Consider the following 15,230-nt stretch of genomic DNA (forward strand, 5'->3'; position numbering starts at 1 on the left):
TACAATCCCAATAAGGTGATCATCCCTTTCTTATTTCAATTCTATCCAAATAACTTTCCTGGACGTGATGCCAGGAATAGACTCACTAAATGCAGCCGTAATGTTATCCCCTTTCAAAACGACCACTCCCCCTCTGGTTTTGTCTCCCTTTCTGTAACACTTGTATCCTGGAACATTAAGCTGCCAGTCCTTTCCATCCCTGAGCCATGTTTCTGTAATTGCTATGATATCCCAGTCCCACTTTCCTAACCATGCCCTGAGTTCATCTGCCTTCCCTGTTAGGCCCCTTGCATTGAAATAAATGCAGTTTAATTAATCAGTCCTACCTTGTTCTCTGCTTTATCTCTGCCTGCCCTGGCTGTTTGACTCACTACTTTTCTTTTCTCAACTGTACCAGTCTGATCTCTTTCCTCACTGTCTCCCTGGGACCCCCCCACCTTACTAGTTTAAATCCTCCTGAGCAGCTCTAGCACATCTCCCTGTCTGTATATTAGTCCCCTTCCAATTCAGGTGCAATCCATCCTTCTTGTACAGGTCACTTCTATCCCAGAAGAAATTCCAATGATCCAAAAATGTGAATCCTTCTCCCATACACCTGCTCCTCAACCATGCATTCATCTGCTCTGTACCCCTAATCCTACCCTCATTAGCTCAGAACCAGGAGTAATCCAGATATTATTACCCTCACGGACCTCTTTTGTAAACTCTTGCCTAACTTTCTATATTTTCCCTTCAGAATCTCATCCTTTTCCCTTCCTATGTCCCTACCCTCATCCTTCCATTGGCTCCAATGTATACAATGACCTCCTGCTGGTCCCTCTTTTTTTTTTTTTCCCCCCTTTTGAGAACATTCTGCACCCTCTCTGAGATATCTTTGATCCTGATACCAGGGAGGCAATACACCAGTCTGATTTCTTTTGCTGCTGGCCACAGAAACGTCTGTCTCTGCCTCAGATTAGAGAGTCCCTTAACATAATCAATTGTTTGGAACCTGACGTACCCCTTATTACATTAGAGCCTGTCTTGAAACCAGAAACTTGGCTGCTCGTGCTACATTCCCCTGTGAATCCATCACTCCCTACATTTTCCAAAACAGTGTACTTGCTTGAAATGGGGATAGCCATTGAAGATTTCTGCACTACCTACGTCCCTCTCTACCTTTCCTGGAGTTGACCCATCTATGTGACTGTATCTGTGACTTTTCTCCCTTCCCACAACTGCCACCCATTATATCTTCTTGTAAATTCCTCATTGCCTCTAACTGTCGCTCCAACCAATCCATTCTATCTGATAAGATTTGCAACCAACAGCATTTATTGCAGATATAATCTCTCTAAACTCCCACATCTGACAAGAACAGATCACTCGACTAAAGGCCTTTTTTTTTTTTCTCTGCTTCCTCCAATCTACAGACTCAGAAAATAGTGCCATCGTATTCCTCTACAAAACACTGCTCCAGGTTAACTTAATACTTGTGGCTTAAGAGACATATCTCAATACAACATATAATCAAGAAAGAACCCACTCACTATTGTAGATTTATAGCAAGGCTCTACTTAAAATTATTCACTTTGTTTCTGTGCTGTGACCTCTCCCAAACAGGTTTCTCCAAGATCAGATGTGATCTTCACTGTTTAAATTTTCCGAGATACACACTGATATCCAGCAATACACTAATTCAAACAGCAAAGGCAGTAACTGCGTCTGCTGTGTCAGTTTGTAGAGAGGCTCTCCCACTTTCCCACACAGACCGTGTGCTGCCTATTGTCTATCCTTCTCCCTTTTTAAAGGTGCTGTTGTTTTGACTTGTTTTCCTCCTGTTCCAAAACAATTGCAACAGCATATAAAATAGTAATTGCTGTTCCTGGAATTCGAGGAAATCCTCTCCAGCACCTAAAATATGTCCAAAAAAGGAGCAGGCTGTTACAGCCAGACATTTTCCCATCCTCACTCTTGGATTACCCAGAATCCTACCAGTTTTTTGTGTGTGTGTGGCTCTCAGTTCATTGCATTTAACAGAGCATTCCTGGATGTGACCTGATTTAACGATTGAGCTTTTTCTTTTTTTTAAACAAAAAGGTCTGGATGGTGGTAATCTGAAATGAAAATAAAGTTCTGGAGAAATTCAGCAGAACTGACAGCATCAGTGGAGACAGAAACCATGTTAGTGTTTTGCATCTGATGTGATTCTTCACATTGGATACATTTTAACTTTGTTTCTCTGTCCACAAATGCTGAGTTTTTCCACAATTTTGTTTTTATTAAGTAAATAAGCTACCATGTGACTTAGTCATACGGCATGGAAACAGATCCTTCAGTTCAATTTATCCATGCTGACCAGACATTCCAATCTGACCTAGTCCCATTTGCCAGCATTTAGCCCACATCTGTCATGTCCCCAGCCAGGTGCCTTTTTAAATGTTATAATCATACCAGCCTCCGCCATTACTTATGGCAGCTCCCTCCATACATGCACCACCCTCTGCATGAAAACATTACCTCTTGGGTCTTTTTAAAATCTTTCCATTCTCAACTTAAACCTATGCCATCTTGTTTTGAACTCTCTCATCCTTATCTCTTCACTCTGTCCATGCCCCTCATGATTTTATAAACCTCTATAAGGTCACCCCCCAACCTTCAATATTCCAGGGGAAAAAACCTCAGCCAATTCAGCTTCTCTTGAGCTGAATGCCTCCAGTCCTTAAAATAGTCTTAATCTTTTCTGTACTCTCAAGTTTAACAATGTCCTTCACACAGAAGGGCAATCAGAATTATTCACCGTATTCTCAAAGTGGCCTCACCATTGTCCTGTACAGCTACAATATGATTTATCAGACAAAATTCAGCACAAAAACAAGACCGCTCATCACTTCTTTGTTATTCAGTGTCTTTTCACTTGTTCTCATTGACTTGCTTCATGTGCTCTCATGACTTGCAAACAATGTTTTTCCCATCTGAAATACATTGCACTATTTCCATTCTAAGCACACATCACCTTTTGCCGATTCCTTAGTTTCTGTACTTTCTGAATTTTGCACTCTATCACTGTTGTCAACAACACCTACAAGCATTTAAAATGTGCCCCAAATGTCATCACTAGGAGCTTTATAAAGAAGATTAGTCAATTAAGGAATTGGTGTGGAGTGCAGGAAGGACACCCTGGGGCAGATGATCAAACAACACTTAGTTTTTAAAAAAAAAAAATATTGCCAGAAGAGAACTTTCTCAGTGGACTTACAAACTTTGAAATTTGGGCAGTGTGAACTCTTGAACACTGACGACTGAAGCCAGAATGCTAATATAATTGTAGGGGGGAAAAGTGTCAATAAAGGCTTAGGAAATGGATAGATATAGTTAATGATCCTACCGACCATAGGAGATTGGGAATGTGAGGAGAGACAATAGCAATTAGTGTCAGAGATATAGTATGGGAACAGACCTCTGGTCCAACTCGTCCATGCTGACAAAATATCCTAAATCTATCTAGTCCCATTTGCCAGCGCTTGGCTCATATCCCTCTTAAACCCTTCCTGTTCATATATGCTTCCAGATGTCTATTAAATGTTGTAATTGTACCAGCATCCACCTTTCTCTGGCGGCTGATTCCACATGCGTTAAAAAGTTACCTCTTAGGTCTCTTTTATTATTTTTCCCCTCTTATCCTAAACCTATGTCCTCTAGTTATGGACTCCACCACCTCAGGGAAAAGACTTTGCCTATTTACCCTATCCATGCTCTTCGTGATTTTATAAACCGCAATAAGGCCTTTGACGCTCTGGGGAAAATAGCCTCAGCCTACTCAGCCTCTACCTGTAGCTCAAACCTTCTAACCCTGGCAGCATCCTTGTAAATCTTTTCTGAACCCTTTCAAGTTTCCCAACCTATGTCCTGTAGCAAGCAGACTAGAATTGAATGCAATCTTCCAAAAATGGCCCAACCAATGTTCTATACAGCTGCAACATGACCACCTAACTTCAACACTATGTTCTGCCCAGTAGTGTAGGGGAAGAAACTAGCTCTTTCAGAAGCAGGTGGATCTTTACTGCATTTTTACGAAAATCCAGTTACCAAGAATAGAACTGGAGATGAGAGATCAGTGTAAATCAGAAATGTGAGTTCCCTTCTGCATAAGAGTAAGAAACAGCAGACCATCTCCTGGAGATAACTGTGTTCAAATTGTACTCCAGTTATCATCTTGCATGACAAAAAGATAAGTTTGCATCGGGGCCCATGCAAGTTCCCGTAGTGATTTCTTTCAGTTTGGAGCATTTTAGTAGAATGAGTTTTTCTAGATGACTAATCCAGCCAGGTGGAGGAGACACTGTGGGTCATTGTTGAGTTTTTTGGGGAGTGCTTGAGAGGTTGTGCCAAGAATGGTATGTGCTGAATAAGATGATAGAACTGGAATTTCTGAAATTGTTAGAAATTGTAGATAGGTTGATTGTGATTAGCCTTCCTGGATGTGCTGTTTTAGATGGGCAGTGGCTGTTTTTAAAGCGACCAGATTGGGACTGACCAATATCTATCTTGGGCTGGAGGTAACCACAAAATGAAAAGTGAGGTTGAAATTGGCTCCAATTAAAATAAGCAGCAGCAGTCCAGAACATGCTCAAGAAGCTTTCAGCAGTAAATCACTCCGTCTGCCAAAGGAGGTTTTGTTGTGATCTCTGCTACATGTCCCATTCTGAATCATCAAGGCATTGCCCATCTGGTAACCTGATTGCCCAACTGGGAACCAGTGTCTTTATGATTTAGAAGAAATATCTCCACCTTTTTTTATGGCCAAACATTTCATCAGGTACCTGTCCTATTATCTCCATCTCCCCATGTCAATTGACAATGCTCCTGTGATACAGCTTGGACTTAATTTCCATATTTGAAGGTTTTTTTTTTAAAATACAAATACCTGAATAGGGAAATGACTTCTCAAAAACTATAATACCAAGCTGCTGCTATTTTGTTGGTCATGGTAGTAAAAATTGCAATCTTCCCGAGAATATGTTTAATGTAATGTAGCAGCAAGCTCTTCAACTCCTTTTGCAGAATGAATCATTTTTTTTGATTTGCAACATGTAGGAGGTGACAGCTGACTGCAGCTGCTTCCCAAACTCGTACCTGGTGAAACTTTTCAGAGAGGTGTTTTTGACAAAGAAACCTACATAATTATGAAAACTAACAACATTTCTCTGAAATTTGAACTTCTGTATTGTACTAGCCCGTTTCTAAAGACACCTTTTTTTTTTCTTTTTTTATTATTTATAGGATGTAAAATAGATAACTGTGATACATGTTTCAGCAAAGACTTTTGTACAAAGTGCAAAGCTGGTTTTTACTTGCACAAAGGCCGCTGTTTTGAAGAATGCCCTGAAGGGTTTGTACTACTCCAAGATCACATGGAATGCGTTGGTAAGTAATTTCATGCAACACCCCTTACACAAGGAGTGGTGAACATTTTGAGCAATTGGTTCTGCTTAAGATTTATTAATATCTCGTGCCCAGTTTAATAAATTGAGTTGTGTTTTCTTGCAATTTGTGTTAGAGTGACTGTGTGTGTGTGTGTGTGTGTGTCTGGCTTCTCTATCTGGAAATTAGTGCGTACAGTCGTGCGACATGCAGTTTTTTGCCTGAAACTGCCAGCAATGACAAATTTGTACACACAAATTTGTTGGAAAATTTTTTTCAACCAGCAGAATGGACATCTGGAACAAATCCATTTTGAAAATGTGTTGAGCTGCTGAAGAGAAACAAAATATATAGTTCAGTTTTGACAGCTCCAGTTGACTCTTAACATTGACAATTTCTTAGGGAAGAGAATTCCAGAGTTTCACAGCTCATTGTCTGAAGTGCTTCCTGACTTCACTCCTGAAATGGTTTGTTCAAATTATGTACCTTGTTTACTTACCCCAAAAACCTTTTACTAACTTCACAGATCCAATAATCACTTCAGACATGTCAATTGAATCAAATCTTGATTTTTCTAAACTTGAATGCAAGCCAAGTTTATGAAAACTCCAAATTTATGTGACAGCAATGTTTCTGGTGAACCTATGTTGCACACACTCCAAGGCCAAATGCTGTTAGAGCTTTATTAATGTGGAAGGGCTGAACACCAGATTCTAGACTGGGTCTGACCAATCTGCCCTGCAACTGAAAGAACCCTTGTGCACTTTCTTTTTGAATTCCATTATATTAGATAAAAAATGTCAATTACTTTGAACTTGCTGCAAATATGTACCTTCTCTGAAGTTCATTCTTTAAAATTTTATACTTTGTGATTCTTCAAGGCTAAAATGAGAAGGTTGCATGCTTCATTCTCCTCCTGTCAGACAAGCAGTGCAGAAACGGTCATGACCTTATCTAATAGAGAAAGTGGTTGTTCAATTGTTTTATATACAGTTGTATTTCCTTTGACTGCATCAATCACATCTTGTTTGTGTTTATGTTCAGATGGTTGTGACGTAGGACCATGGAGCAACTGGGGAACATGTATAAAAAACAACAAAACATGTGGCTACAAATGGGGGCTAGAAACCAGGACACGTCAAATTGTGAAAAAGCCAGCGAAGGACACTATCCCTTGTCCAACTATTGCAGAATCCAGGAGATGTAAAATGGCAAAAAGGCATTGTCCAGGAGGTAAGGTATTCCCTGAAAACCTAAAGTGCACTATCATATTTGCATTTTTTTTTTGCAAGTCTGGCAGTAAATGGTAAGAATGATTTGCAATTAATAAATGACTTTAAAATATAAAAGAAATTCTGCGTTGTGATTTTTGCAGTAACCTAATGCCATAATATAAAATGTGCTCGTCCCTTTATATGGTTGGTTGGACAACTGGTTTGCAATGCAGGTTGATGCTAACAGTGTGAATTTAGTTCCTGCACTGGCTGAGGTGACCAGGAAGGAATCTCCCTCAAAATGTCTCCTCACCTTGGTGTGGTAACCCCTAGTTTAAATCATTGCCAATCACTGAGAGAACGCAGTGGTGATTTTTTTTCTTTTTCTCTTTGTATTTTAAAAAAAAATTTCTCATGGTTTCTCTCCTGTATTTTCCTTTTGTAGGTTTAGAATATGGAGTGTGGGAGTTAGGTGAAGCAATTGATAATAGCTGAGTGATTGGTGACTTTAATTCTGGGCAGCTTTCAGCTCGAACATCAATCAATTTTGCTCTTGTTCATGTCATTAGCTCCAATCTGGACAGACTTGATTTATTGGAAACTATTTACTATGAGCTGTTTGGATTGAAATCAAATCGTGCAAAATATTCTTCCTAGAATGCTGTAACCATATGGCTTCTACCATGAGGTACGTTCACTATGGAGCGACATCTTAAATTCACTTCAATGAAGGCTTTCTGTTAAACCTGCATTGTACGCATGAAACGTGGTGTCAGAAGTGATAGTGAAGTGAGGGTTGCTGAGCTGTAAGAAAGGTCAGCTATAGACAGACACCGGTATGTGCAGAGCTACCACTTTTTCTATATTTAAAAAAAAAATCAAAGCAGCAAGCCATAGTTAAATCATTGATTAAGAGAAAATGACTGCAACTTTTCCCCTACCAAATCCTATTCAAATAGTGGGAAATAAGAAGCAAAACTGGAATTTATTCAATGTACAATGGCTGAAATATTAAATAGCAATAGACTATTCAAACATAGAAATGTAGGAAGGTATAAATTAGGAGTGGGAGTAGGCCATTTGGTCCTTTCAACCCTACTTTATCATTAATTATGATCATGGCTGATCACCCTAAATCAGCCCGTTTCCCCCATAATCTTTTTTTTGATCCCTTTTTTAGTCCCAAGTGCTATATCCAAATCCTCCTTGAAATCATATAACGTCAATTACTCTGTGGTGATTTCACAGGCTCACCACTTTCTGGGTGAAGTAAGTTTTCCTTGCCTCAGTCCAAAATGGTTTACTTCATACTCTTAAGCAAGTGACCCCTATTTCTGATTCTGAATTTCCTCCATCCTTAGAAATATCTATCTGCCCTGTCTAATCCTGTTACAAATTTATAGGTTTCCATGAGATTTCCCTCCCTTCCCTGCACCCATCTCACCTTTTATTCTCCTGAACTCCAGCAATACAATTCTAACTGCTTCAAACTCTCCTAATATGGCAGTCCTGTCACCACAGGAATCAATTTGGTAAACCTTCATTGCATTTGCTCTATATAAGGAGACTAAAACTGCACAATCTTTTCCAGGTATGGCCTTGCCAATACCCTGGGTAAGACACCACACTCCTGTGCTCGAGTCCTCACTATGACAGCCAACATAGCATTTGTCTTCTCCATGCTTACCTTTGAATGGTGTGCAAGGCGACCCAGGCCTCTTTGCACATTCTCCCCTCTCTCTCAATTTATTGCCTTTCAGGTAATAATCCACCTTTCTGTTTTTCCCACCAAAATGATTAATCTACATTTATACTAATGTCTTTGGGGAAGGAAGCTGCTGTCCTTATCTGGTCTGGCGTACATTGTGCTCACCCCAATGTGGTTGACACTTAATTGTCCGCTAAGGGTGGGCAATAAATACTGGCCTGGCCAATGGTGCCCCGATCCTGTCAATTAACTTAAAAGAAAACTGCATCTGCCCACTCAGCAGTGGATCTAAATCATGCCGAAGCATCTCTGCATCCTCTCTCCCTCCCAACCAGCTTTGTCATCTGCAAATGGAGATAATATTTAGTTCCTTAAGCTAAGTCAGGAACATTGTGAAAGCTAGTTGTTGTGGTACCGAGTCATTGCCTGCGTTAGGAAAAAGACCGGTTTTATTCCTACTGTTTCCTGTCTGCTAATCCGTCTTCTATCAATCTCAGTACATTACTCCCAATCCTATGCATTTTAATTAGTATGTTAAACTCTTATCTGGTACGTGGTTGAAAGTCCCAATAAGCCTCCTCTACTGGCTTCCCATCAGCAACTGAGTTACATCCTCGAGCATGATTTTCCTTTCATTAAATCCATGTTGACTCTACCTGATACAACCATGTTTCCCTCTTTCTCCCCCCACCCCCTTTTTCTCTGCCTCCCTTTTTAAACAAGAGATTACACTAGCTACCTTCCCATCTGTAGGAGCTGTTCAACCCCATCGAATCTGAATAATGATGGCCACCAATGCATGAATTGTTTTTGATGCCGCTTCCTTAAGTACTCTGGGATGTGGATTATCAGACCCTGGAGACTTTATGGACCTTCAGTCCCACCAATTTCTCCAATACCATTTCTGTACCAATAACTTTTTTTTTCTTCAATTTCTCCCCTCTCTAAATCCTGTGTTCCTCAATATTTCTGGTATGTCATTGGTGTCCTCCCTTGGTGAAGACAGAACCAAAGTATGCATTTTGTAGGTCAGCCATTTCTTTATAAATGAAGCAAATTCCTCTGTTGCTGACTGCAAGGGGCCTACCGTTGTCCTCCAATTTTTTTCTCTCCCTCAAATATAAGAGGAACTCTGGATTGCTGTTTTAGTGACATTACCTCTACATCACTACTTCCTCTGCAACCAAAACAGTTACAAGTTGCCAAACCTTTATCATTGGGAAGAATCTTTTCTCGATCTCTCTGGAAAGCAAAAATTAAACTGGCTTTGAACTCTCGATGTGAAGTTAGATTTTCAATTTTAGGGATCAAAGTGAAAGAGTCCATTGACCAAATGTAATGTCATTAACTGAGCTCATACAAACCTGTGAATTAGTACATTAACTCGATCATGCTTTAAATGTCAGGAATGTATTAGGCATTCAGCAGTGAGAGCACATCTACTGAGGACATGTTTGCTCTGGAGAGCATTTGACATGCACAGAAATGCTAAAATTTGCCAAACAATATCTCTAGCATGTTCATGGCAGAACAGACTTGCCTTACAGTGTCTGTGATTTATGCTGAGAGGATCGCAGCATAACGTGGAAGTTGCAAATACTCTGGAGCACATCATGGAAAACAGAAGAAAGCATGTTAAGTGTACGAAAAGTAATGTTCTCACCGCAAGACAGTGAATTATTTTGACTATAAGAAAACACAACAAGCAGGTACATCTAGAGAAATGGGCTGAAGTTTCTGATGAATTGGTATATATCTTTGAATAGGTTGGTGCCATCAACTGTATAAGGGGCATGGTTGGCAATTGGCTGATCTCCTTCCACAGTTTACATTGTTGCAATGTAAAGTGTCTGATAGACAGTACATCATGCAATGTCACAGACCTGAGTGAAGTGCCACATTCATCTTAACTTTACTCAAGGGCTTTATTTTTAAGGCTATATAATGATTGCATACTCCTGCTGAGAGGACCGTATACACTGCAAGCCCAGTGCGACAGTGTGAGTGAGGGTCTGGAGTTGCTGAACATAGATGGCAACTGAATGTCACTCAGCTGGAGCAAGTCTAAAGATTGGAGTGGTAACCCTCCATGCAGCAGAGGAGTTTTGTAATATGTCACAGATTGACCATGAAACCGATCCAAAAGGAGTACAGCACTGTGTTAAAAGGGTTCAGATGTCTTCTGGGAGAATCTCACATCAAAGTAAATCAATTCCATGTCTGCTGAGCAAAGTTATTCACCAGGCTAGCCAGAAAGATAACCGAAAAACAGGAAGAGAAGGGAATTGTCCCGTCTCTCTGGGGTAGTGCACAGGAAATGAGTTCCACTATTTCCACAGTTGTCATAAAAAAATTAAAGATATTATCAAAGGTGAATTGGAGACTTCATATACTATGTTTGTACACTCTGGTTAATAGAAAGTGCTGACCAGTTTTCTATGTTTAACCAGGATTATTATTATAAATGAATAGATTCTATGTACAGATTAACAACTATAACTTGTTGATGTACTGTTATAGTTAAAACTCTAACTTGCTTCTACAAATACTACCTACATGCAGACAAAATAGTGTTTCAGTGCAGGGATAAACTGGAACAATCTAATCCTGTTGTCTGCATTCATGAAAATGATCCTTTTGCTTGCAACAACATGTTGTTTAATTTCTCTTCCCCAGGTACTTTTACTTTGTTGCAAGAGGCACTGAGTGACTGGTTCAAACATTATAAAGTCTCTGACTTTTCTTAGTTACACAACTCACAACAACTGATGAGAAGGTTCCTTCAGTCTTCAGGTATCTTTACTGTTGAGGGACACGCCACTTCCCCTTCCACCGACCTAAAGGCTTCTGGCCACATTCACACCCTCCCTCCTCCAGAACCAATTAGTTGTTGGTAAGCAAATGACCTTTTACTTTCATAGCTGGTCACAAATCTGATCAGCTGCATGTTGCTATCCACATCTCACCTTGTGCATCCTCTGTGTACCAGGCCTGTTAACAAAAGGCAGCAGGGAAACACCATTGACTTCAAGAATCTGAAAAAGCTCTGAGCAGAGATTTCAACTCCATGCAAACTGTTGACAAACTTTTGCTATAATTTGCAAATTCAAAATTCTAGCTCATCCAAGATGCAAATGATTAATACAGATGATAAATCGCTTTCTAACTACTTCCTGCATACCTTTCAGGGAATAATCGTTGCTCATGTGATTTGGCATTACCACTGCTCCAAAAGAATATCAACACAGACAACATAGTGATCTTTGTGGAGTAGAAGCAATAGTGGCAGATCTGCTGGTTCATGGATGTAGGGACACAATATTATTAACAATGGCATCATTCAATCCAATAATGTTACTGCTTAGCGAAGTGGTCTAGGAGAGCCTGAATCTCAAAAAAAAACGATTAAAGGTGCTCACACACAAATGAGCTATGTACTGACAACAATAGATGTTCACTTGCATCCTGAAAATGTGATGGCATATATCAATTTATCAGTTTCATCAACTATTTGGCATAAAAATGTCCACTTTGTCAATGTGCCATGAATCTGTACTCCAAATCATGGCTAAGCATGTGCAGGGGCATAGAATAAGAAACTGCATCAAAATCGAGCAACTGATTACTGCAGTGCCAGTATTGAACAGATGAACAGCCATTGACGACATGCCTGCCTACAATTACAAGACCAAAATAACTTCAGGACTGTTAGAATGCATATACAAATAATGCTGGAATAGCAAACAGCTGATGCATGAGCGTAAATATGTGTATATTTGTTAACTTGGGTAACACAATGGAAGTGATAGTGTATACAATTTTTTTTATCATTTGCACGTGTTGTTTGAATTGCAATGCCATAATGTAAGCATTCCCTTCATGTTTGCCAAGTCATGTGAGGTGCTAGCATGAGGTGCACATACTGAAGTCAGATGCCTCTAGTTTGTCACCTTGCGATGGACATGCTATAGTGCTCGGCATACAATAGGAAATTCAGCTGTTTCTGGTAGTGGGCAACTCCTAAGCTGCTTGCTTCTCCAAAGACTGGTGTGTTGAGCAAGGTGGTTGACCAACATGCATGAGTGGCATTTGGAAGTACTGTTCTCCACTGTCTTACTGACTTCCAAGAGCAAGGATTCCTAACCATAGTTGAGAAGTTCACGTATTGGAAATTTTAAATGAAAGTTCACTCCTACATTACACCAACCTAGGGCCAGCTTTGAAATGTGCACACAAATTAATGTTGACGCAGGAGTTTTGAGAAGTAGGTTCTGAATGTCAGGTTATTGTGCATGAGCCTTGGGAATAGGCGGAGAATGATGCAGGATATAAAATCAGTTATGGACTGTACGTGTTCCTGGAAGTAGGCCACGTTATATCAGGACAAATTTACTGAAAGCTCTCTTTGCTCCTAGCGCTCTCTCCTTTTATGAAGGTGGTTTGACAAACTAGTACATGGAAACATAAGTGACACACATGCATAAAACCTCTGGAAACCCCAAAGTGCTTTACTTGGTTATAATGTAGGAAACCTTACAGCCAATTTACAACATGGCAACTCAACAGGAATTCATGTTGTCTGTGCTTTTAGTTTGAGGGATAAACATTGGCAAGACACTGGGAGAACACTCCTCCTCCACTAAATTTTTAACATCCACCTGAAGGCAGTGTCAGAGACTATCTCCAACAGTTTTGATTAGAAAGTGTCCTGGGATGTTTCCCTTAGTTAAAGAAGTTGCATAAATCCAAATACGTGCTGTTTCCTCAAAGTACTTTACCATTTCATTGTGCTCCAACTGCAGAAATGCCTTGGGTTCGTTTCTGCTCTTTTCTAATTCGGGAACTGATTACTTCTCTCAACTTCACAAACCTTGAAGCAGCCTCTTTGCTGCAATTGCTGGAACGCTGAGCAAGAGGCAACCTCTGATTATTGAATGTAAGAAGTATTTTGCATTTGTAAAGAGTTGCTCCAATCCTATAAACGGAGTTTAAAGTACCCGGCATCACTTCCCCAACCCCCTAAAATGATTTTAATAGTACCTCCCGAAGCACTTAAATTCCAAGTGCATTTTGAGACTATTCATGTCAATAACTACTTGCACTCTCCTACTCTATCGTTTGTCTTTGTACTCATGTGCAGCATACTTTTGCTCTCTCCCTTAGCACAGATCCTTTTCCATTCCTTTCCTTCCTCCCACACTGTAATATGTCCAGTGGTGAATATATGGCACTCCTCTTGATCACATCATGCCTTGCACCATTTGGAAATAATTTGAAATCATTTGTCGTCATTTTTGTGTAGTTAAAACAAGTGCCTGTTTTTCCGACCATTGGCAGTGGGGGTTTTCATTCTTTTCAAAACAAAACTCAGGTAGTTGTGATATTTGAGCTGGGTATACATGTAATAGATTGTGAATAGGCAAAACTGTCCTAGATCAATTTCAACATAAATGTGACATGATTAACTTTTGGTTTCAAGAATTCCCCGGGGTGGGGGAGTCCAGAACGAGAGAGCATAGGTTTAGAGTGAGAGGGGAAAGATTTAAAAGGGACCTAAGGGGCAAACTTTTCACGCAGAGGATGGTGCGTGTATAGAATGAGCTGCCAGAGGATGTGGTGGAGGCTGCTACAATTACAACATTTTATAAGGCATCTGGATGGATATGTGAATGGGAAGGGTTTAGAGAGATATGAGCCAAGTGCTGGCAAATGGGACGAGATTGGGTTGGGATATCTGGTTAGCAGAAGTGAATTGGACCAAAGCATCTGTTTCCATGTTGTGATGCAATGACTCTAATTGGACAGGGTAATTTATCATCATGTCATGTTACCCCACTATTCCTCACTTTTCATCACTTGGAAATGTCTACTTGTGACTGCAAACCCTCAACAATGTGGATGATTCTTAACTAACCTCTGAAATGGTCCTAGCTAGTCAGTCTGTTCAAAATCAATTAGTGATGGGCCACAAATGTTGGCCTTGCAAACAGCAACTCGTACCATCAAAGAATAAAGAAGGTCCAGGTACACAGATCAATAAAATGCAATGATCAGGTACAGAAAATAATTATAAAGCCTGGAATACAGGCCTCTACCCCTAGAGAGCTAAGAGAAACACTCAAAGGACTGGGATGAGAAGATGATATGGGTGGAGAGATAGCATAAAGTCATAGAGATGTACAGCATGGAAACAGACCCTTTGGTCCAACCTGTCCAGGCTGACCAGATATCCCAATCCAATCTAGTCCCACCTGCCAGCACCCAGCCCATATCCTCCAAACCCTTCCTATTCATATACCCATCCAAATGCCTCTTAAATGTTGCAATTGTACCAGCCTCCACCACATCCTCTGGCAGCTCATTCCATACACTTACCACCCTCTGCTTGAAAAGGTTGCCCCGAGGTCTCTCTTGTATCTTTCCCCTCTCACCCTAGACCTATGCCCTCTCGTTCTGGACTCCCCAACCCAGGGAAAAGATCTTGTCTATTTATCCTATCCATGCCCCTCACAATTTTGTAAACCTCTATAAGGTCACCCCTCAGCCTCCGACGCTCCAGGGAAACAAGCCCCAGCCTGTTCAGCCTCTCCCTGTAGCTCAGATCCTCCAACCCTGCCAACATCCTTGTAAATCTTTTCTGAACCCTTTCAGGTTTCACAACATCTTTCCGATAGGAAGGAGACCAGAATTGCACGCAATACTCCCAACAGTGGCCTAACCAATGTCCTATACAGCTGCAACATGACCTCCCAACACCTGTACTCAATACTCTGACCAACAAAGGAAAGCATACCAAACGCCGCCTTCACGATTCTATCTACCTGTGACTCCACTTTCAAGGAGCTATGAACCTGCACTCCAAGGTCTCTTTGTTCAGCAACACTCCCTAGGACCTTACCATTAAG

General features: G+C 40.5%; 1 protein-coding gene across 2 annotated transcripts in view; it reads left to right on the top strand.

Annotated features, from left to right (window-relative positions):
* rspo2 (R-spondin 2) overlaps nt 1–15,230 on the top strand; it is a 123,907-nt gene that overhangs the window by 61,210 nt on the left and 47,467 nt on the right. For both annotated transcript variants that reach the window (XM_043688746.1, XM_043688745.1), the window contains exons 4-5: nt 5,263–5,406; nt 6,448–6,636. In XM_043688746.1, the coding sequence (XP_043544681.1) occupies nt 5,263–5,406; nt 6,448–6,636 (333 nt within the window). The remainder of the gene's footprint in view (nt 1–5,262; nt 5,407–6,447; nt 6,637–15,230) is intronic.

Source organism: Chiloscyllium plagiosum, chromosome 4 (assembly GCF_004010195.1).
Source record: "Chiloscyllium plagiosum isolate BGI_BamShark_2017 chromosome 4, ASM401019v2, whole genome shotgun sequence".
NCBI lineage: Eukaryota > Metazoa > Chordata > Chondrichthyes > Orectolobiformes > Hemiscylliidae > Chiloscyllium > Chiloscyllium plagiosum.